Source organism: Schistocerca nitens, chromosome 2 (genome assembly GCF_023898315.1).
Source record: "Schistocerca nitens isolate TAMUIC-IGC-003100 chromosome 2, iqSchNite1.1, whole genome shotgun sequence".
Lineage (NCBI taxonomy): Eukaryota > Metazoa > Arthropoda > Insecta > Orthoptera > Acrididae > Schistocerca > Schistocerca nitens.
In genome coordinates this window covers 381,547,165-381,569,621 of record NC_064615.1, presented here as the reverse complement: position 1 = coordinate 381,569,621, position 22,457 = coordinate 381,547,165, and the positions used below count along the sequence as shown (strand labels likewise).

Below are 22,457 nucleotides of genomic sequence, written 5' to 3'. Positions count from 1 at the left end.
AGTCACGTAAAGTGAGACCCTGCAGTCTAGCGGTAAGAGCAATGATGAGGGACTGAGGTGCAATGGCATATAGTAAAGTAGACATAGGGCATCCTTGACGCACAGAGCGGCGTGTAGGAGTCGATCCGCGGGAAGTAGTAACCGGCGAATGGCATCAACAAAGAGTAATGGGAACCCCATACGTATCGCCACCATGAGGAGGATTGGGTGTCGAACGCGATCAAAGGCACTCGTGAAATCGATGGATACCAGTGCTGCACGAAGGCGACGACAAACTGCCGCCATCGCGATGAGGTCACGGCATTCTCCTAGGGCTGTTTCTAAGGAGGCCCCACAACCACGTACAGTCTGCTCTGGTGAAAGGACCGTAGGTAAGACGGTGCGTATGCGTGCTGCTAAGAGCGTGCATAGATTTTATAGTCTGTATTCATTAATGTAAGGGGGCGATATGCAGACATGACACCCTCCCTTCGGCTTAGGCACAGGTAGAAGAATGCCAGTGACCAATTCAGGGGGAATTGGGAAGGACGGAGTAAAGAGTTCCTGGATCATTTCCGTCCAGCGGTGAACGCCCGGTAAAACTACACGGGGAGACCATCCGGTCCTGATGATTTGTTCTTGGCCCCCTTGTTGATCGCATCTACCACCTCTTCTGCGGTGGTTGCAGACATCATGGACGTTGACTCCGCAACGGTGAGGGTCCGGTCAGGGGAAGGACGAAGATCATCAGGAATTGACGTTGCCATCGGTTCGTCGTCATAAATTTGGCGATAATGTTCAGCAAAGGCAGACACCACTGTCACCTGTGTTGTGTTGTGAACACCGTCGGAGGCCGTGATGTTGGGGACGAAAAGTCGACGTCGACGACGACGGTCGGATGCGGCATGGATTGTGGATGGCGTTTCGTCGTGGAGGAGGACCTGTCGTCGGGAACGCACCACGACGCCATACGGTCGTGCACGTTGGAGAGAGAGGAGACGAGCTTTAGTACGCTGTCGTTCACTATGGGTTTCAGGTGATAGAGGGCGCGCATCGAGCTCACGGAGGACGGCGTAGTGAAAATTTGTGGTGTCTCGATGCCATGCTGCTGCTTCCTTGCCACATTGCATGAAGACCTTTCTGATCGCAGGTTTGGCACAGTTGAGCCACCAGTGGAACGTGGATGCGTACTGTGGGAATCGTCTTAAGGTATTAAGCTTCCAGTAACCTCTGCTGCGCCATACTGACTGAGAAGGCAAAGCCAGGGAGCAAATGACGGCGCAATGGTCCGAAAATGCAAGGGGCCATCGTTCTGCTTGGGAGACTTCGTTGCCAAGGTGGGCAGAGACATAAAACCGGTCCAGTCTTCTCGCAGAATGTGCTGTATAATGGGTAAACCCCGGGGGTATTGCCATGAATTTTCTCACAAACGTTCACTAGATGAAAATCTTCGATTAAGGTGAGCAGCGCCGGGCATGGCGAATAACCTGGCATTTGGTCCTGCGGATGGAGGACGCAGTTGAAATCGCCTCCCATGATAAGGCGATCATAGCGCCCAGAAAACAGTGGGGTCACGTCATGTCGAAAAAAAGTAGACCGCTGCAGACGGTTCGTGGAGCCAGACGGAGCGTAGGTATTGATGACGCGCATGTCGAAGATGGCAACAGTCATGCAACTACCAGAGGGAAGGGTTTTCGTGTCCGTGAGTGGGATTCATTCTCGTATGTAGAAAGCCACTCCACACCCTGATTGATCACATATGGAAGTGTATGAGTCGTAGCGTAGACCGGTGGTAGCGTGACAACGCGTACTTCCTGAAGAATCGCGACGTCGACGCCAGAGGCCCTAAGCATGTGACATAGGAGCTGCAGTTTGGGTGCAGTGCCAATCATGTTCACGTTCAGTGTGGCGAACCGGTAAGTTTGTTTCAGTGGTGGTGGACGCGCATCTACCATCACGAAGGGAAGTATGAGAAGGGCACCGACAGGAAGTCCCGTCCCGTCTGCTGCAGTGTCTCGCTTTTGATGTTAAGTTGCAGCATCGTCCGTGGGAGGCAACTCATGCGGAGGAGGGGGCGTACCTTCCTCAACGTCGTCGGGCCATGCTCCTGTGCTGTGGGTCTGTCCAGTGTCCATGGGAATCGCATCGTGGTGAGAGAGATCTGGAGCTATCGGTTGGGAGACAGGCGTCTCAACCTACGCACCCATCTTTTCATTGTGCGTAGCGACCTGCATTGTGGTCCCGTCCTACGAAACGTCTTGTTCATCGTGAAAACTGTCCGCCGAAATCTGGGTGAAAACGTCGGCTGGGTGGGTGTCGTCTTCGTCGTCGCGGGTGGCGACGCTTTGAGAGCCCGTGGGTGAACGGCGACGGCGTTTGCGCCTACGTGGCGAGCGTTGATTGCGCACGTGTTCCCCAGTGTTGGACGACGGCAAGGAGGAGCGTCGACCTGGTTCGAAGGCGTCGGTGGGGACAATGAAATTGTCAAACAGGTGATGTGAAGAAGTACTGGTTTCCTCAGCGTCCGGTGCGGGAGCCTGTTCGGCGGCAAGGTTGTCATGTGGGACGTCTGCACCGTCCGTAGGTGACTGGGACGGTGGAACGTGCCGATCGGAGGGACTGGGCGACGGACTGGACAAAACTGTAGAATTGTCAAGAGCCGCTGCGTAAGTGACCGGTAGGGCGGTCATCATGTGTGTGACGGACGCTTCCGACAACGTGAGCTGCACGACACGTCGTCGAATGCAATCAGACCGTAGATGACCTTCTTTCCCGCAACCTGAACAGGTCCGAAATTGGCCGTCGTACATTATAATGGCACAGCAGCCTCCGATACGTAGATAGGAAGGCACGTGATTCTGCAACTCGATGCGGACCTGTCTGACACCGTTTAAAACGGGATGGGTTTGAAATTGTACCCATCGTTCGGCGACATGCTCCAGAACGTTGCCATAGGGACGGAGCGCCGTGATGACGACGATGTCTGTAGGTAGTGCGAACGGCAGGTCGAAGATGCTTATCGTTCGTGAGCCGAAACCTGCGTGATCGATAGTAACGGGTCCAACGTTGTCGTCGGAATGACAGATGCGTAGTCCAAGTTTTGCCTCTTGAAGCACCTTGTCGCACGCCGCATCGTTGATCATTAGATCCGTTGGTGGTACTTTAATTTCATCGCGAATAAATCATTCTACCTCCAGGGCCTTGGGTCGGGCGAAGTCGGAACAAAAGTTGAAACGTAATGGCTTCTTCCGATAGTTGTGCTCCATGATGGTCTAGAACGGAAACGGCACTTAACAGCGGCCGAAGTAAACACAAACAGACGGTGCGCGCCTCGGCTGAGGGGCTCTGGCGCGCGACCGCCTCGCTTCACTGGCGGCGCCACACTGTCCACTCAGCTATCGGTGCCATGAAGAGCAACAAAATGGGGTGTAGAATGTCGTCGACATACCGCTGTGCCAAAAGGGGCCGTTTATTAGTCTGTACATGTACATCACATCTAACGATTTCCGTCCCTTTCGGATAATTCCTTCGTGGTGGGTCGTTTTTTATGTCTTAGGATATGATTTCGAAGGTTTTGTTCCCTGTTTAGTAGATAGATGTTTGTATCTAACTGTCGAAAACTCATTAAATGTGGTTACTTTCTTTAGTGCAAAATGACTAATAAAATAACGCACTTTTCCATTTAAATATAAGAGATGCATTACGCACAGATTATTATATCTTGCCGCATGCTACGTGTATCGCTCTTGTTATAACGATTATAGTCTCTGGCAGGCAACGTCTGGCTCACCTTTTCGATTCCCGCTTCCTAGAATTATTTAAAGATTATCATGTATGATTATTTCAAGTTTCTGGAATTTTCTTTTTTATGAAATACTGTAGTAATATGTGCTGTGGTTTTCAGTCCTGAGACTGGTTTGATGCAGCTCTCCATGTTACTCTATGATGTGCAAGCTTATTCATCTCCCAGTACCTACTGCAACCTACATTCTTCTGAATATGCTTGGTGTATTCATTTCTTCGTCTCCCTCTACGATTTTTACCCACCACGCTGCCCTCCAATACTAAACTGGTGATCCCTTGATGCCTCAGAACATGTCCTACCAACCGATCCCTTCTTCTAGTCAAGTTGTGCCACAAATTTCTCTTCTCCCCGATTCCATTCAATACCTCCTCATTTGTTATGTGATCTACCCATCTAATCTTCAGCATTCTTCTGTAGCACCACATTTTGAAAGTTTCTATTCTCTTCTTGTCTAAATTATTTATCGTCCATGTTTCACATCCATACATGGCTACACTCCACACAAATACTTTCAAGAAAGACTTCCTGACACTTAAATCTATACTCGATGTTAACAAATTTCTCTTCTTCAGAAACGCTTTCCTTGCCATTGCCAGTCTATATTTTATATCCTCTCTACTTCGACCATCATCAGTTATTTAGCTCCCGAAATAGCAAAACCCATTTACTACTTTAAGTGTCTCATTTCCTAATTTAATTCCCTCAGCATCACCCGACTTAATTCGACTACATTCCATTATCCTCGTTTTGCTTTTGTTGATGTTCAGTTTACAGGGTGTTACAAAAAGGTACGGCCAAACTTTCAGGAAACATTCCTCACACACAAATAAAGAAAAGATGTTATGTGGACATGTGTCCGGAAACGCTTAATTTCCATGTTAGAGCTCATTTTAGTTTGTTCTTCCATCTACGCTCAATGGAGCACGTTATCATGATTTCATACGGGATACTCTACCTGTGCTACTAGAACATGTGCCTTTACAAGTACGACACAACATGTGGTTCATGCACGATGGAGCTCCTGCACATTCCAGTCGAAGTGTTCGTACGCTTCTCAACAACAGATTCGGTGACCGATGGATTGGTAGAGGCGGACCAATTCCATGGCCTCCATGCTCTCCTGAACTCAACCCTCTTGACTTTCATTTATTGGGGGCATTTGAAAGCTCTTGTCTACGCAACCCCGGTACCAAATGTAAAGAGTCTTCGTGCTCGTATTGTGGACGGCTGTGATAGAATACGCCATTCTCCAGGGCTGCATCAGCGCATCAGGGATTCTATGCGACGGAGGGTGGATGCATTTTGAACATTTCCTGTAACAAAGTGTTTGAAGTCACGCTGGTACATCCATGATTAATGTGATTGGAAGAGAAGTAATAAAATGAGCTCTAACATGGAAAGTAAGCGTTTCCGGACACATGTCCACATAACATATTTTCTTTCTTTGTGTGTGAGGAATGTTTCCTGAAAGTTTAGCCGTATCTTTTTGTAACACCCTGTATATCCTCCTTTCAAGACTCTGTCCATTCTGTTCAAAATCTCTTCCAAGTCCTTTGCTGTCTCTGACAGAATTACAATGTCATCTGCGAACCTAAAAGTTTTTATTTCTTCTCCATGGATTTTAATACCTACCCCGAATATTTCTTTTGTTTCCTTTACTACTTGCTCAATATACAGATTGAATAACATCGGGGATAGGCTACAATCCTGTCTCACTCCCTTCCCAACCACTGCTTCCCTTTCATGCCGCTCGACTCTTATAACTGCCATCTGTTTTCTGTACAAATTGTAAATAGCCTTTCACCCCCTGTTGTTACCCCTGCCACCTTCAGAATTTGAAAGAGAGTATTCCAGTGATCATTGTCAAAAGCTTTCTTTAAGTCTGCAATTGCTAGAAACGTAGGTTTGCCTTTCCATAATCTATCTTCTAAGATAAGTCGTAGGGTCAGTATTGCCTCGGTCGGCTTCTACCAGTTTTTCCATTCGTCTGTAAAGAATTCGCGTTAGTATTTTGAAGCCGTGACTTATTAAACCGATAGTTCGGTAATTTTCGCAACTGTCAACCCTTGCTTTCTTTGGGATTAGAATTATTCCTGGCAGATTAAAACTGTGTGCCGGACCGAGACTCGAACTCGGGACCTTTGCCTTTCGCGGGCAAGTGCTCTACCAACTGAGCTACCCCAGCACGACTCACGCCCGCTCCTCACAGCTTTACTTCCGCCAGTACCTCGCCTCCTGCCTTCTATTATATTCTTCTTGAAGTCTCAGGGTATTTCGCCTGTCTTATCTTGCTCATCAGATGGTAGAGTTTTATCAGGGATGGCTCTCCCAAGGCTGTCAGTAGTTCTAAAGGAATGTTGTCTATTCCCGGGGCCTTGTTTCGACTTACGATCCTCTTCCATTTCCATAATATTGTCCTCAAGTACATCGCCCTTGTATAGACCCTCTATATACTCCTTCCACCTTTCTGCTTTCCCTTCTTTGCTTAGAACTAGGTTTTCATTTGAGCTCTTGATATTCATACAAGGTATCTTTAATTTTCCTGTAGGCAGGATCTAACTTACCCGTAGTGAGATGTGCCTCTGCATCCTTACATTTGTCCTCTAGCCATCCCTGCTTAGCCATTTTGCACTTCCTGTCGATATCATTTTTGAGACGTTTGTATTCCTTTTTGCCTGCTTCATTTACTGCATTTTTACATTGTCTCCTTTCATCAGCTAAATTCAATATTTCTTCTGTTACCCAAGGATTTTTACTAGCCCTCGTCTTTTTCCCTACTTGATCCTTTGCTGCCTTCAGTATTTCATCTTTCGTCTTCTTCTACTGTATTTCTTTCCCCAATTCCTGTCAATCGTTCTCTTATGCTCTCCCTGAAACTCTCTACAATCTTTGGTTCTGTCAGTTTATCCAGGTCCCATCTCCTTAAATTCCCACCTTTTCGCCGCTTCTTCAGTTTTAATCTACAGTTCATAACCAACAGATTGTGGTCAGAGTCCACATTTGCCCCTGGAAATGTCTTACAATTTAAAACCTGGTTCTTGAATCTCTGTCTTAGTATTATATAATCTATCTGAAACCTTACAGTATCTCCAAGCCTCTTCCACGTATACAACCTTCTTTCGTAATTATTAAACCAAGTCCTAGATAAGATTAAGTCATGCTCTGTGCAAAATTCTACCAGGCGGCTTCATTTCTTACCCCCATTCCATATTCACCTACTACGTTTCCTTCTCTTCCTTTTCCCACTATCGAATTCCAGTCACCCAAGACTATTAAATTTTCGTCACCCTTCACTATCTAAATAATATCTTAATAATTTCTTTTATCTCATCATACATTTCATCAATCTCTTCGTCATCGGCAGAGCTAGTTGGCATATAAACTTGTACTACTGTGGTAGGCGTGGGCTCCATATCTATCTTGGCCACAATAATGCGTTCACTATGCTGTTTGTAGTAGCTTACCCGCACTCCTATTTTTTTTATTCATTATTAAACCTACTCCTACATTACCCCTATTTGATTTTGTATTTATAACCCTGTATTCACCTTACCAGAAGTCTTGTTCCACCTGCCACCGGACTTCACTAATTCCCACTACAGCTAACTTTGACCTATCCATTTCTCTTTTTAAATTTTCTATCCTACCTGCCCGATTAAGGGATCTGACATTCCACGCTCCGATCCGTAGAACGCCAGTTTTCTTTCTTCTGATAATGACGTCCTCTTGAGTAGTCGCCGTCTGAAGATTCGAATGGGGGACTATTTTACCTCCGGAATATTTTACCCAAGATGACGATATCATCATTTAAACATACAGTAAAGCTGCATGCCCTCGGGAAAAATTACGGCTGTAGTTCCCCCTTGCTTTCAGCCGTTCGCAGTACCAGCACAGCAAGGCCGCTTTGGTTAGTGTTAGAAGGCCAGATCAGTCAATCATGCAGACTGTTGCCCCTGCAACTACTGAAAAGGCTGCTGCCCCTCTTAAGGAACTACACGTTTGTCTGGCCTCTCAACAACCACCCCTCCGTTGTGGTTGCACCTACGGTACAGCTATCTTTATCGTTGAGACACGCAATCCTCCCCACCAACGGCAAGGTCCATGGTTCATGTCGTGGGGGGTGTAGTAATATATATTATCATATATTAAATTATATGATTATATTATAATTATACACTAATATATCCTATACTGAGTTAGAACGGTTTATGCATTGATAATGCAGAGGCAGACAGTTCAGCTAGGTCAGCTATTTCGTGAGCGCTCACCAAACGCGCATTCATTACGAAAAGTTACTTTGCGTTGACAGATTTAAAGGTAATTTGGAGAGCTAAATAACGCTACAGGGTGTCCCATTTATCTTGACCACCATAAATAACTGTTTGTCCAGATGCAAGTTACAAAATGTTTCAAGCAAATGTTCTTTAGCCGTGAGGGAGACATGAATCAGATTCGTTGTAGCTTTGTTTTTTACAAAGATACGAACAGCGCTATGACTTTTTTAAATGGCACCTTGTATTTTTTATTCGGTAATTCATTTCCTATCCTAAAGAGGCACGCAAGCCTGGAACTGAAAAAGTTGTATCCATACTTCTCCAACAAGAATCATTGTACTACTCAACGCCAACGACTGAAGCATCTCTCACTTACCGCCGGACGTCTGGTACCGATTCGTCGTGCGGTTGCTCCATTTCATCGGAATGGAAACATCTTGGAGACGTTCCACAAGCCGACAGATGGTAGTAAATGGCTACTAGTATGCGCTAATCATCTCACTTTCTGCACCGTCAACAAAACTGTACCGACTGCAAAGTTCTGGAAGTCAGCACGTATCTTGTAGGAGCCATAGTCTTGAAATATATAGCACCAAAGTTTAATGATCTCTGGTCGTTTGTTTCCATCGCGGCCGATGCCTGGAGTAATTTCACGATGCAACAGTGTCCACAGAGTGACGCCTGCCAACCGCTATAGACAAATGCCTTCAAAGAACGCTTTAATAACGTTTTATGGAAGATATTCAATGGGTAGCGGTACTCTGACGTCGAACATAAACACAGGGATACGAAGAGCTGTCTGTTGTAACTGTTACATACCGCACAGCAAAGTAAGGTACCATATTCTCGTTGTTTTTCCTGGTTCACGATTAACAGGATGAAACAGTAAAGGATAACTTTTTTTCATTTCATCCTAACCAACTTCATCACCGCAACAGAAAGACAGCTGGCATGCGTAGAGACATTGTACGCTCAGTTTAATGGCCACGAACTTTTAACTCCAAACGCCGTCCTGTAGGCTGCAACTCAGGATAGCTGGTACGGATTTTTATACTTGTGCGAAGATCGGACACTAAGAAAAAAAATATCAAAAAGCTTCTTTGGCCCGTAATTAATCTTATGTTGCCTGACAGATATCAGCTACTAAGTCGAGGAGGAAGATCCTATATCGAGGAGACCAAAGTACTGAGTCGTCGTCCACGCCCTTTGCATGAAGCCTTTCCGTTGTCCTGAGTGACTGGCGATACAAGGTACATAAAGACCTTCCTAACAATCGCAGTGTGTCGACGAAAATAAGTCCATATGAACATCATATTAACCACGAGGATTTGACAACAGCGTATGAAGTTTCTCATTAACAACTGGTCACATTCTGAAAACAACGCTGGCTTTCTAGATAAATATAATGCAAATAGCAATCATTCCAATAGTCTGTGCTATAGTTGATTCTCTCGTAGAATTTGGTAATTTTTTGCAATTAATGACATACAGAATTCATGGGATATGTGACTCAGATAATACGTTACGTTTGTAAAATGCTTTTTCATGTGGTGCACTTCGACTTCGGACACTTTTCTGCTAGCGAAAACAAATTAGGTTTCCTGAAAGCCATAACACAACTTCTCCCCCCACCCCCACCCCCCCAAAAAAAAGTTGCAAATTGCGCTGCCTAGATAAATGCAGCATTGATGCTGGCAAAGTGTTTAATAAAGTCTAACATGCTGCTCTGTCTGTGAACCAAATAATGATTGGCAGACGCAGATCAGCTCTCAATTTGTGAAACGGTTTTTAGAAGTCTCGCCCGACACGCTTTGATTCGCAAGGTTGGGGCTACAGACCAAAACTCGTTGTCTACTGGAAAATATCCTGTAGCACACCAATTGCTCTCCATAAAACCCTCAGATCTGACAATCGGACGTTAAAAGTCTTCTTACCAGCTGCATCGAACCACCTAATCGTGTCCCGTAAAATTATCTTCAAACTTCTTGAGGTGACGTTTTAGAAATACTTAAAACATATCTGAACAAGTCCGTCATGTCGAAACAAAAATTTTGGTTCCATAGAAACAGCATATTTAATTCACTTCAGTTCAATCTTGCCAAGTCCACTGTTTTCGACTGTAGCTTCTTCCAGCTGGTTAGCAACGTACTATTAGTGTCTGTCAATAAAGCGTCCCACACCTTTACGCTAGGCGAACGACGACTGCGACTCTCAAATACCACATTAATGTCAATACACTCACTGCATGTCTCCCGTTACACGTACAGAAACAGTTTATTTCTTTGGAAAATCGCGCTCGAATATAAACCAAATTTAGACAAGATCCACGCCACGAAAACGTTTAACATTTTTGCCTTTCAACCAATCAGTGTAGTAAACGAAGCTTTATTGGAATTTACGCGAGTCAGAGACATCCCAATTGAGTAAAGCCCCCTCATCCATTAACTGGAGTTCTCTGCAGGGTGTTATCTCCAGGATTTGTTATTACCCTATCATTTATGATGCTAATATTCAGAATATCCTCTTGAAGTACTGCAATATCCTTGGACAAACAAGCCAATCCAATAATTCCTGCAAGACCACTCACAAAGTACTTGGAACCTACCTGAATCCCACAATGAAAAACATTAGAAATCCGAAGCTCATCTCCTAAGTATTGAAGAACAATGTACAATCCCAGCTACGAATGATCCTGCTTAGTCGTTCGGCCGCAGTAGGCGGTAACTTTTCTCGACTGACTGGCACAAAAATTCCATGCAGAGTGCGGCCTTTAATGTTTGTTCTCACAGAGTTTGGAATATGTTACAGTGGATTCAAAAAGGATTGTCGAAATGGAAATATTTCAGGAAAGTCACAGGGCTCTTACATGTTGGGATTTCGTGAAGGGTATTATCCTGTTTCCTTTGTCCTCCTCTAATTATCTTCTTTGCCGACGATCATCAGCGTTGTTCAAGCACCAAACACACATAGAACACCTCTCCTGCTACACGCATAACTGATAGACTATGTATAGTACCCAGGTGAGTGCAGAATCTGGGCTTTAAACTGAACCCAAGGAAATATTAAGCAATATTTCATTCACACACAAATCAGTCTTCATTCTCCTGAGTTCCAATCTCTTATCCCTTTTTTGCCATTCCTACCTGTATTGAACCAAATAAAATTGAAAATAACGCAATATAACTCGCGATACTCTTGATTTGATACAACTCTGATGTTAAATCCATGGAAACGTCATCTGATCCAAACAGCTCTTCTGTTGTAAAGTAGAAACAATATAAAGAATAGAGAACGGAGACAACTGCAATATGTCTAAAAATGACAAAAATTTTTTCGTTTTTTCCAACTTAACGGATTTGCACACACATTTCTACAACTGGTTAACGTGCGCAGTACAGGGTGTGACCACATCTGGCTGCAACCTAGGTCTGACAACGACGGGGCATGCAGTGAATGATATCGTCAATCTCATGTCGAGGTAATAACGCCCATTCTTCCTCCGGAGTTTCTCGCAAATCTTGGAGAGTGGTTGGTGGATGCTGACATGATGCAACCTGTCTCCGTAGTGCACCCTAGACATACTCTATGGGATTCAAATCGGGAGAGCGAGCAGGACACACCGTGTGCGCAATATCTTCCGTTTCAAAGAAAACACCAACCGCTCTTGCTCTATGAGGTCTGTCATTATCGTCCATCAGTACGAAGTATGGGCCTTCACCACCTCACAAAAAGCGCACGTGGGGTCCCAAGATCTCGTCACGATACCTGACAGCAGTTAATTCTTGACGATTCACCTACACAATTTTATGTGGAGATGTTCATGTGGTCAACGTAATCGCTGGCAACAACATTAGGAATCCTTCTCGACATCGTTCTCTTTCCATAATGTTTGGGTCCCAAAATTGTGTTCCACGTTCCCTCCAGATACGAATGCGTCGAGAATCACTCACCATACCAAATTGGGACTCATCTGTCAAAAGAACATTGGCCCACTGTTCGGCCGCTCAGGTGGCATGTTGATGACTCCAATCTAGACGTTCCCATCTGTGAATACTAAGAGGTACACATACAGCAGGTCTCCAACAATAAAGGCCACTCTGCCGATGCCTTCTGTACACCGTCTGTCTGGATACAACACGTCCAGTGGATGCTGCGAGGTTAGATGCCAACTGCCGTGCAGTACATAAAAATGACGGTCCTCTCTTCCTGATATCACATGTGGTGGGCCCTGTCCTGGTCTTTGGCGTACTGTTTGGGTCTCTATAAATTGTTGACACATCCGAGAAACAACAGAACGATTCAGTTAAGCCATTGGGCCTCAACAGTTTTCAATTATCCTGCTTCCATTCTTCTTATCGGTCTCCACGACAGAGAGTCTGGTGGGCGTCTTCTTTGTGCCATACTGCATCGTTGGTGACTGTATACATATACACTGCGATTGTGGATGTTGGACTACCTGGCAAACACTACCCCGTTTGATAAGTGCCCTGACGTCATCGTTCATGTGGTTGTCAGTTGACTGGAATGCCATTTTCCGTGCAGAACACGATTGTATGGACATATGTTGACAGTTTGTATGATTATACAATGAATTAGACACAAGACGGAGAAATTGCAGTTCGCTGCTTTAATTTTGGACAGCAACGCATTTCCGCAACTTGCAACTATTGGACTATGTTGAAGCCTCGTAAGTTTCTTTACGTCCAAGACTAAGAGACATGCGATGTGACTACGACAAGCGCTTTATTACTACTGTAAGGTTTACTGACCAACATGCCACTGTGTATATTGCTATGTGTTTACGTGCCATGGCTGTAACAATGAAGGATAATATAAGTTTGATATTATAACTGTTAGTAGAATCAAGGAATACATGGAATTTTTATGCACTGCATAGTCATATGAAATCAACTATCCGAAGTTTCCATTAGACTGAACTACACTCCTTAAGAACGTGGCAGTTTTAAAAGCGACTCATTTATCTCATTATTGCTTTCTTATTATAATATATATGTTTCAGATTTTCCATTTTTGCTTAAGCTGTTAATTTTTCTACGCTTCAATGCCACTTTTGTTTAACATTATTGATATTTTTATTGTAGTTGTCATTCATGATATTTCATGTGTAAGTAGGCTATTTAGGTTTTTATGTTGGTAACGCCACGCAGCGCTCTGTATGAAAATCACTGGCTGTGCTGTGTGCAGTCTGTGGGTGGTTAGCATTGTTGGAATATTCGCTACTGTAGTGTTGGGCAGTTGGATGTGAACAGCGCGTAGCGTTGCGCAGTTGGAGGTGAGCCGCCAGCAGTGGTGGATGTGGGGAGAGAGATGGCAGAGTTTTAAGAGCGGACGATCTGGATTTGTGTCCGCCAGAAAAGGTATATTTGTAATACTGGGTATTATGAACTAATAGAAAGACTTTTGAACATTATTAAGGTAAATACATTGTTTGTCCTCTATCAAAATCTTTCATTTGCTAACTATGCCTGTCATTAGTTATTGCCTTCAATAGCTAGAATCTTTTATTTAGCTGGCAGTATTGGCACACGCTGTATTGCAGTAGTTTGAGTAACGAATATTTTTGTGAGGTAAGTGATTCATGAAAGGTATAGGTTATTGTTAGTCATGGCCATTCTTTTGTAGGGATTTTTGAAAGTCAGATTGCGTTGCGCTAAAAATATTGTGTGTCAGTTTAGTGTTGATCAGAATAAGTAAAGAGAGTAATGTCTGAGTACGTTCAGTTTTGCTCAGCTGTTTGAAAATCAAGTAACATAAGAGGTTTACCAGCTCAGTAATTCATGAATTTTTCAAAGGGAATGTTTCACATGTAGTTTCTTCTTTATGCTTCTGTAGAAAAGCACACAGGATTTGCTTTGTTGTTGCTCCAAGGAGATTTCCGTCTCGTTATAAAGTTGTAAGTAAGGTAAATCAATTTTTTGCACTACTTGAAAGAGACTTGCGCTGTCAACGATAGTTAAAGCGCAAAAAATTCCGTTTGGCGCGCCAGGTTACCGTCAGTTGACGAGGAAATTAAGTAAGTATGCTAGCATATATAACAGGAACAATTACTCTCAGTTTCATTTTATACGGAAAACTTGTTAGATTTTTGGTTCACAGTTAAACGTAGAGAAACGTTTTTATAAACAGTTTTGCTACGCATTGGAACAATTGAAGAAAGGAGAGACTTTTCGAAAAGGGGTGAGACAGTTGGTAGAATCCTAAAGATTTTAATCTTGCAGAGAACTAACTGACTCACCTCTGACGTTATCTTATTTCTGTTGTATGTCTATGACACTTCAAGCGAAAATAGTTAATTCTTCTGAAAGATGACGTGAATAATTTTGTCAGTCCTAGTACAGAGTGTACCAAGCGGAAAGGCCAGTATTTAGGGACATGAGAGACGGGGCCATTCGAAGAGAAAATTCTAGTAAGCGTGGGCTTTAAAATGCATACCTTAAGATACAAGAGCACTTGTTCATCTTCGCTGCTGCGAAGCATGTACTTTTTACTCAACAAGCGTTCATAGTTCTTAGGGTACGGATTATAGAAACCATGTTCGGTACATTTTTTTTCCTGTTTTGATCCATGCTATGGAAATCAAAGACCTTGCAGTAGAAGAGATTTCTTTCACGGTATCGATGATAAAGAAGTTCTAGTAGCCCTTAAGGTATGCATTTTAGAGCCCATGGTTACCAGACTTTTTCTTCGAATAATCGTCCCTGTCATATCCCTGTATGTGGAGCATTCCTTCTGGGACACCCGGTGTGTATACAGTAACAGAAGAAAAAATAAATAACCCATTTAAGCAATTCTTTACTGCTTTTTGCAAATGAACTCCATATCGATTTCTTTTTTAAAAAAAGCACATAGCACAAAATTTCGAAAAATTTAACACATGTATTGGCGTTATGAACTATCGGAGAATCCGATTCCACCAAATTTTAAGTTACAGGTATGGCTAACAGATTTAACTGAATGAACAACACCTATTACTGGACTGTCTGAGGCACAATCATGTAAGAGTGTTATCAAAAAGTAACTGGAAGTGTTTCACTATACAATAGAGGGAATCAGTATAAAGGCATGGGCCGGCCGCGGTGGTCTAGCGGTTCTCGGCGCTCAGTCCGGAACCGCGCGACTGCTACGGTCGCAGGTTCGAATCCTGCCTCGTGCATGGATGTGTGTGATGTCCTTAGGTTAGTTCGGTTTAAGTAGTTCTAAGTTCTAGGGGACTGATGACCACAGATGTTAAGTCCCATAGTGCTCAGAGCCATTTGAACCATTTTATAAAGGCATGGGTATTTGTATAAAAATTAACGTTGTTCAAATGGCTCTAAGCACTACGGGACTTAACATCTGAGGTCATCAGTCCCCTAGACTTAGAACTACATAAATCTAACTAACCTAAGAACATCACACACATCCACGCCCGAGGCAGGATTCGAACCGGCGACCGTAGCAGCAGTGCGGTTTCGGACTGAAGCGCCTAGAACCGCTAAGCCACAGCGGCCGGCAATTAACGTTGTTGGCTGGAATACTTGGCACAGTGTGCGAAGTATATGCAGCAGTATGAGAACCAGTACACTGACAAATGCAGTCAAAGTGTATCGCATTTGATGTCAGTAGTACAGTTTATAACAAGACATCAGCGATTCAGGTGGTAGAGGGAGGAAGGCGGTATAAGGGCAGTCGTCTGTGTGCGGTGTTAGTGTGTGCGTACATGCCTTCACTGCAGATAGAAAACGCATAATTAGTGACAGTGGGTGTCCTGTACATAAACCACGACTGTGGCAACGCCAAGCGGAAAACGCTCGTCATCTGAAGAAAAATTAAAAATCGGTGCTTACGACGAAATGGAACACTCGGATAGTCAGATCGCACAGAAGTTGAACCATTCAGGTACAGTGATTGATAATTTCGTTAGATTGGGCTGAACGGAAAATACGGGCAAAGTAGAAAATCATCTGACGCATCTGGAAATGGTTACTTTTGAGCAAAACAAGTGCCACAAAACATTATTCTTCTCAACTTGTTCTTCTCGATTTATTGATGATTTACAGTTGCCAGTAATTGCCAGGCATGTACGACAAATTTTGTCACATGACAAATATCTGCCGTAACACTCAAACACAAACAGACTAGACTGGATTTTGCTGAAAAACATATGTCATCGACTTCAGAATGGGATAAAATGATCGTCAGTGATGAGAAGAAGTTTAATTTAGATGGGCCGGGTAGATTTCAGTAGCACTGGCAAGAATCCAAGCACAGAGCAGCAGGTAAGAATGAGTAGAAATTTTGGTGGTGGAATAGTTATGATTTTGGCAGTCTTCTTCACTAATGATAAATCACCCATTGTTTGACTGTACACCAGAATGAACTCTTAACATGTACATTGAAGTGCTAGATACAGAACTAGGATCTAGGGAACGAAAGCTAAATGTTTCCAAGAAAATGCATCTGTATATGTCTCTGTTCGAGCAAAAAGTGGTTTGAAGATAAAGATATACATGTATTTCTCTTGACTGCACGTAGCCCGGATTTGATACACTGGGAAACCTTTGGGGAATACTTCCAAGCCATGCTTACTACCATGGAAGGCGATCTGAGGCTGTATGTGAGCTGGAAAGAGCGATACGAGAAGAGTGGGCGACAGTTTCTCCGCAAGAATTACAAACCGTAACAAAATCACTGTATGATGACATTGTAATTCTGTCAGAGACAGCAAAGGACTTGGAAGAGCAGTTGAACGGAATGGACAGTGTCTTGAAAGGAGGATATAAGATGAACATCAAGGAAAACGAGGATGATGGAATGTAGTCGAATTAAGTCGGGTGACGCTGAGGAAATTAGTTTAGGAAATGAGACACTTAAAGTAGTGAAGGAGTTCTGCTATTTGGGGAGCAAAATAACTGATGATGGTCGAAGTAGAGAGAATATAAAATGTGGACTGGCAATGGCAAGGAAAGCGTTTCTGAAGAAGAGAAATTTGTTAACATCGAGTATAGGTTTAAGTGTCAGGAAGTCGTTTCTGAAAGTATTTGTATGGAGTGTAGCCATGTATGGATGTGAAACATGGACGATAAATAGTTTGGACAAGAAGAGAATAGAAGCTTTGGAAATGTGGTGCTACAGAAGAATGCTGAAGATTAGATGGGTGGATCACATAACTAATGAGGAAGTATTGAATAGGATTGGGGAGAAGTTTGTGGCACAACTTGACTAGAAGAAGGGATCGGTTGGTAGGACATGTTCTGAGGCATCAAGGGATCACCAATTTAGTATTGGAGGGCAACATGGAAGGTAAAAATCGTAGAGGAGATCAAGAGATGAATACACTAAGCAGACTCAGAAGGATGTAGGCTGCAGTAGGTACTGGGAGATGAAGCAGCTTGCACAGGATAGAGTAGCATGAAGACCGCAACAACAACAACAAAATCAATGCCGAAAAGAACGTTTGATATAATTAGGAAACACGGAGATTGGAAAAAGTACTTACTAATGATGAAGTAACACAGCAGGACAGTCATTGTGTTTATGGATGGAAATGCATCCAGGAAATGCGAACTCCTTATTTTGTTACTCGTGATATGAAAGAATCTATGTAAATACATCATGACTGTATATGTATTATATCTATCTACTACTTTCATAATAAATTAGATACGTCTTTTTCAGACGTTGTTAACTACTTTTGTTGGAATCCTCCCTTTAAACTGGCTTCCACTGCTGTAGCTGCATCGAAGCCTGCAGATGCTGAAGTGATTATTGCAACCACAATGGGCGTGTTACGACCATAAGGCGCGCTAGCTGGTCGTCCTCTGGAGTTATGGCACAGGCGGCTGTGTACCGTGGCAGGTGCCTGATGGATATTTTAAGGGAGCAGGCTACCCGGCCATCTGTTGGAGCGGTGCGCGCTATAAAAGCCAGCCGGCGAGGACACGGCAGCAGAGTTCGTCGAGCGTCCGGACAACGACATGGCTTGCAAGGTAGGCCAGCGCATCAGTGGTTCTGCAAATCCATCTTCTGTGGTGCGAAAACTTAAGTGTTGTGTGATACACCAAACTGAGGAAGCAGCGGCGGTACTTCTTACTGTTTACAGTGACTGTTAATTTTTAATCATGCGGTTGGCATCCATTAGCATCTATACGTGTCCGTAACCGTCTAACGTGCTTGGGCCGACTATATTAGTGCCCATGCGCCAACACTTAGGTGATTATTCATGCAAACTCAAATGACATATTAGTGCTTCATTCTCCATCACTAGTGCCGCTAGAGTCAAATCAAATATTTTTGAATTTTTAGTCCTCGCATGTTTGGAAGTGAAAACGAGAGGAAAACAACTTAGATAGTTCTCTGGTGCTCGTACGCTGTTGTATCGAAAAGGAGCCGTATTCGGTGTCACTTTACATTCCACAATTATGTCTATGTCTGTGTGAGTCAGTATTCGAAATGTACGGTCATTTGTATTTGAAGTTCAAGGATATTGCAGTCTTTATTATATCTTTACCTGTAAATCGCAATCTGTCCCACTGCCTCTCTTGGACAGGTCAGAAATAGTCTGTGAATTGTATCAGCTCTTGTATCTTCCACGTTACTGAGCAATGATTTCTTAGAATCTAGACTTCTCTTGCACACAGTAAGTCTACCTTTACATACTAGATGGTTTAAATGGCTCTGCGCCCTATGGGACATAACTTCTGGCGTCATCAGTCCCACAGAACTTAGAACTAATTAAACCTAACTAACCTAAGGACATCACACACATCCTGCACGAGGCAGGATTCGAACCTGCGACCGTAGAGGTCGCGCGGTTGCAGACTGTGGCGCCTAGAGCCGCTCGGCCACCCCGGCTGGCTTACATACTAGATTCCTTACCTATCTCCATATAATTGCTTCTCTACCGCTCTATTCGTTCATGCTCTCGCCTTAGTATGGTATAAGCTATTTTAAACAACCACATCTTTCAACATTTGGGTCTCTGAATGATTTCTTGATATTGCCAGTGATTTGTAACCCACTGTTTTTCTTTTACAATCAAGAAGACAGCGACTAAAACTGCATAGTGGAGGACGTAAAATTTCAAAGAATTTTCAAACTTATGTACAATATTGTCATACTAACGACCGTTTCAGACCGCACTACAGGTTCAATTAAAAAACTACCTCTGATGCGCACAAGGATGGGGCGTCGCTTAGTGTGCCCGTTAATATTGAACCGTCCAACCTGCGTAGGGGTAGAAATATTGATCCTATACTTGAAGGATCGAATCTACCCTTACGTTACTTCGCTATACCGCAGCAGTGTCGCTGCCCATGGTTCTAGGAGGTCAAATAGACTCTTGGAGATCGTTTGTCGCGAAGGAGTGAGTCAGTCGAGCTGGAACATAATTGCTGGGTTTATCCTAAGTGCCCGCGCTTCCAGTGATCGCGTAGAAAACTTAAGTATCTTAAGGAAAGATTATAGTCAATCGTATCAGAGCCATCAAGCGAGTGGGACACGTATGTGTGTTATCAATTTGAGAATTTTGAAGCTCAGAATTAGTTTCATGTCGGGCGATCGTACAGTAATGAAGCAGCGATGGTAAACTCATATAAGCTCGTGATAGATGTGGGTGTAATTGTAGTATGAGTGCGACCAGAACAAGTAGTGATTTGATACTCGAATTTAAATTGGAATAGATTAACTGTGTCATACAAAAGTGTTAGCATATTACAGCCTCTTCATTATTATTACAACAATTTGGAAGCGAATGAATCATAGAACAATGTGGCAGAATATATAGGGCATCTCCTGTACTCTCTCTATCAGAACTTCAGTTACCGGCGCATGTTAGGAATAAGTTTGCCTTCAAAAACTGGCTACTTATGACTCTCCGATGCCCAACTTTCTAACCAGCCTCACTATAGTAAGGAATAACCAAACGTAAATCGGTAAATAGTACGTGGGCGGATTACAGTTGTTATAATAAACCCCAACCTTAACAGTACATGTAGACCCATTACTTCGACTGAGGGAGAACTATGCGACATGAAGCAGTATTTGTAATGGGTGGCTACTGGTTGCATCGTACTGTTGGTGGATGTGGGGAAACCCTCTGGAGCTGGCTCACATGTTCGATAATGGTATATCTCCATGTCTCAACCATAAACATAGATATTGTATCATAACAGCCATAGCCAACTACTTTCTTCATAGGTTGGCCTATGTGAAGTATAACAGGGCCTCTTGCTGATAAGATGTTTTTTCACAATTTCTGAACATATGGGAGGGCCTGCTGCTTCAGGGATTTTTACACTTGTCGCTCTTGAGATAGGCTTCACTTTTCCCCCTTTCACACAAACGATCGTCACACTTGCTAAAAACAATAGTTTTAGACTTTAATCACGACTTGTAAGAAAATGTGAAGATCTTGCTTCTGTAAAATGCAATGGATGTATTATATCAGTTAGAATAAACAGCAATGTCCTCTATACACGGATCAAGTAGCATACTCCAACTTACAAATTACTGTGCAGGTGATCATCTTCGCGGCGGTGGTGGCTGTGGCCCGCGCCATCTACCTGGACGCTCCTGCGGTGTACGCTCCGTACGCCGCCCGCGCCTACGCCGCCCCCGCTTACGCCGCCGCCGCCCCCGCCGTCGTCGCCGCCCCCGCCGTCCGCGCTGCCCCTGTGGCCGTCGCCGCCCCCGCCGTGAGGGCCGCCGCAGTGCCGGTAGCCGCCGCCGCCCCCGCAGCCGTGGCCGCCGCCGAGTACGACCCGCACCCGCAGTACAGCTACGGCTACAGCGTGTCCGACGCGCTCACCGGCGACTCCAAGAGCCACCAGGAGAGCCGCGACGGAGACGTCGTCCAGGGCAGCTACAGCCTGGTCGAGCCCGACGGCTCCGTGCGCACCGTCGACTACACCGCAGACCCCGTCAACGGCTTCAACGCCGTCGTGCACAAGGAGGGCGGAGTCCACCCGCCGGTCGCCGCCCCCGCTCCTGTGGCCGTGGCCGCCCCCGCCGTAGCCAGGGCTGCCATCGCCGCCCCCGCTGTGGCCGCCGCCCCTGTGGTGAGGACCGCCGTCGCCGCCCCCGCCATCGCAGCAGCCCCCATCGCCAGGGCAGCCATCGCAGCCCCCGCCTACGCCGCCTATGCCGCCACCCCCTTCGCCAGGGCTGCTTATGCTGCTCCTATCTACCCCTATGCTAGAACGTACCTCCGCTAAATCATTTTATGGTTATCAGTCATATATTGTTGCTGCTTCTGTGGAAACCCGATGGTCATCTCTGTATTTATGTCGTATAAATAAAGGCGTTGACTCATATGTTACTTGTGTACCGCATTGGTAATTGTGCTCAGTCCTATGAGAAACTCCTTTACCAGTGACCAGCCTACTTCTGTTTTATATTCATTATAATAACCAGAGTATGTATTATATCACACAATGCGAAGTGGTATCAGGTTTAAAACGTCAATACCCTTTGTCAAATGTGAAACCACTCTCCTTTTGGAAGGTCAGCGATCTGTTTATGTAAACGATGTGGCAACGGTGGAGACTGGAAACAGTGGTTCAGTTTTCTCTCACCACTTCTTCAGTACCATGCTATGGCAGCCGAATGCAATGATGGTGTTACCTACCACAGAACGTTTAAAATTTGAAACTCGTCTGTTACAGTAGGTATATTGGTCAATATTTTATAATCCAACTTTGCTTGGTGACTAATCAGGAATGACTCTATCCTTTACTATCGCTATGTACTCCTAAGGAGTAAAGATATTGCAGCCGGCCGTGGTGGCCAAGCGGTTAAAGGCGCTACAGTCTGGAACCGCGCGGCCGCTACGGTCGCAGGTTCGAATCCTGCCTCGGGCATGGATGTGTGTGATGTCCTTAGGTTAGTTAGGTTTAATTAGTTCTAAGTTCTAGGCGACTCATGACCGCAGAAGTTAAGTCGCATAGTGCTCAGAGCCATTTGAACCATTTTTAAAGATATTGCACAATAAAAAGTCCGATGCAATTACAGCCACCAGCCGTTATGGCCGAGCGGTTCGGGGCGCTTCAGTCTGGAACTGCGTGACAGCTACGGTCGCTGGTTCGAATCCTGCCTCGGGCATGGATGTTTGTGATGTCCTTTGGTTAGTTAGATTTAAGTAGTTCTAAGTTCTCGGGGACTGGTGACCTCAGATGTTAAATCCCATAGTGCTCAGAGCCATTTGAACCATTCTGAATTACAGCCACAGCAGCAGCATATATTTCACATTTTACAAATGGAATTAACCGTCATTTCCGGTGGCGAGAACACACGATGCAGAACGTTAAATAATATGAGTCTCAATACGGAAAGTGTCTCGAAAAAGTAATGAGGCTGTGAAACGTTCTATTAATTTTTCCTCTGAGTTCCATAGCACTCCG

The 22,457-nt window shown here is 44.4% G+C and overlaps 1 protein-coding gene across 1 annotated transcript in view; it reads left to right on the top strand.

Annotated features, from left to right (window-relative positions):
- The window catches only part of LOC126235035 (calphotin-like), a 36,698-nt gene extending 15,327 nt beyond the window's left edge, over window positions 1-21,371 (top strand). Inside the window, exons 3-5 of the mRNA XM_049943770.1 lie at window positions 13,161-13,183; window positions 17,985-18,047; window positions 20,577-21,371. Of these exons, the coding sequence (XP_049799727.1) occupies window positions 13,161-13,183; window positions 17,985-18,047; window positions 20,577-21,272 (782 nt within the window). The 3' untranslated portion in view covers window positions 21,273-21,371. The remainder of the gene's footprint in view (window positions 1-13,160; window positions 13,184-17,984; window positions 18,048-20,576) is intronic.
- Window positions 21,372-22,457: the final 1,086 nt, after the last annotated feature.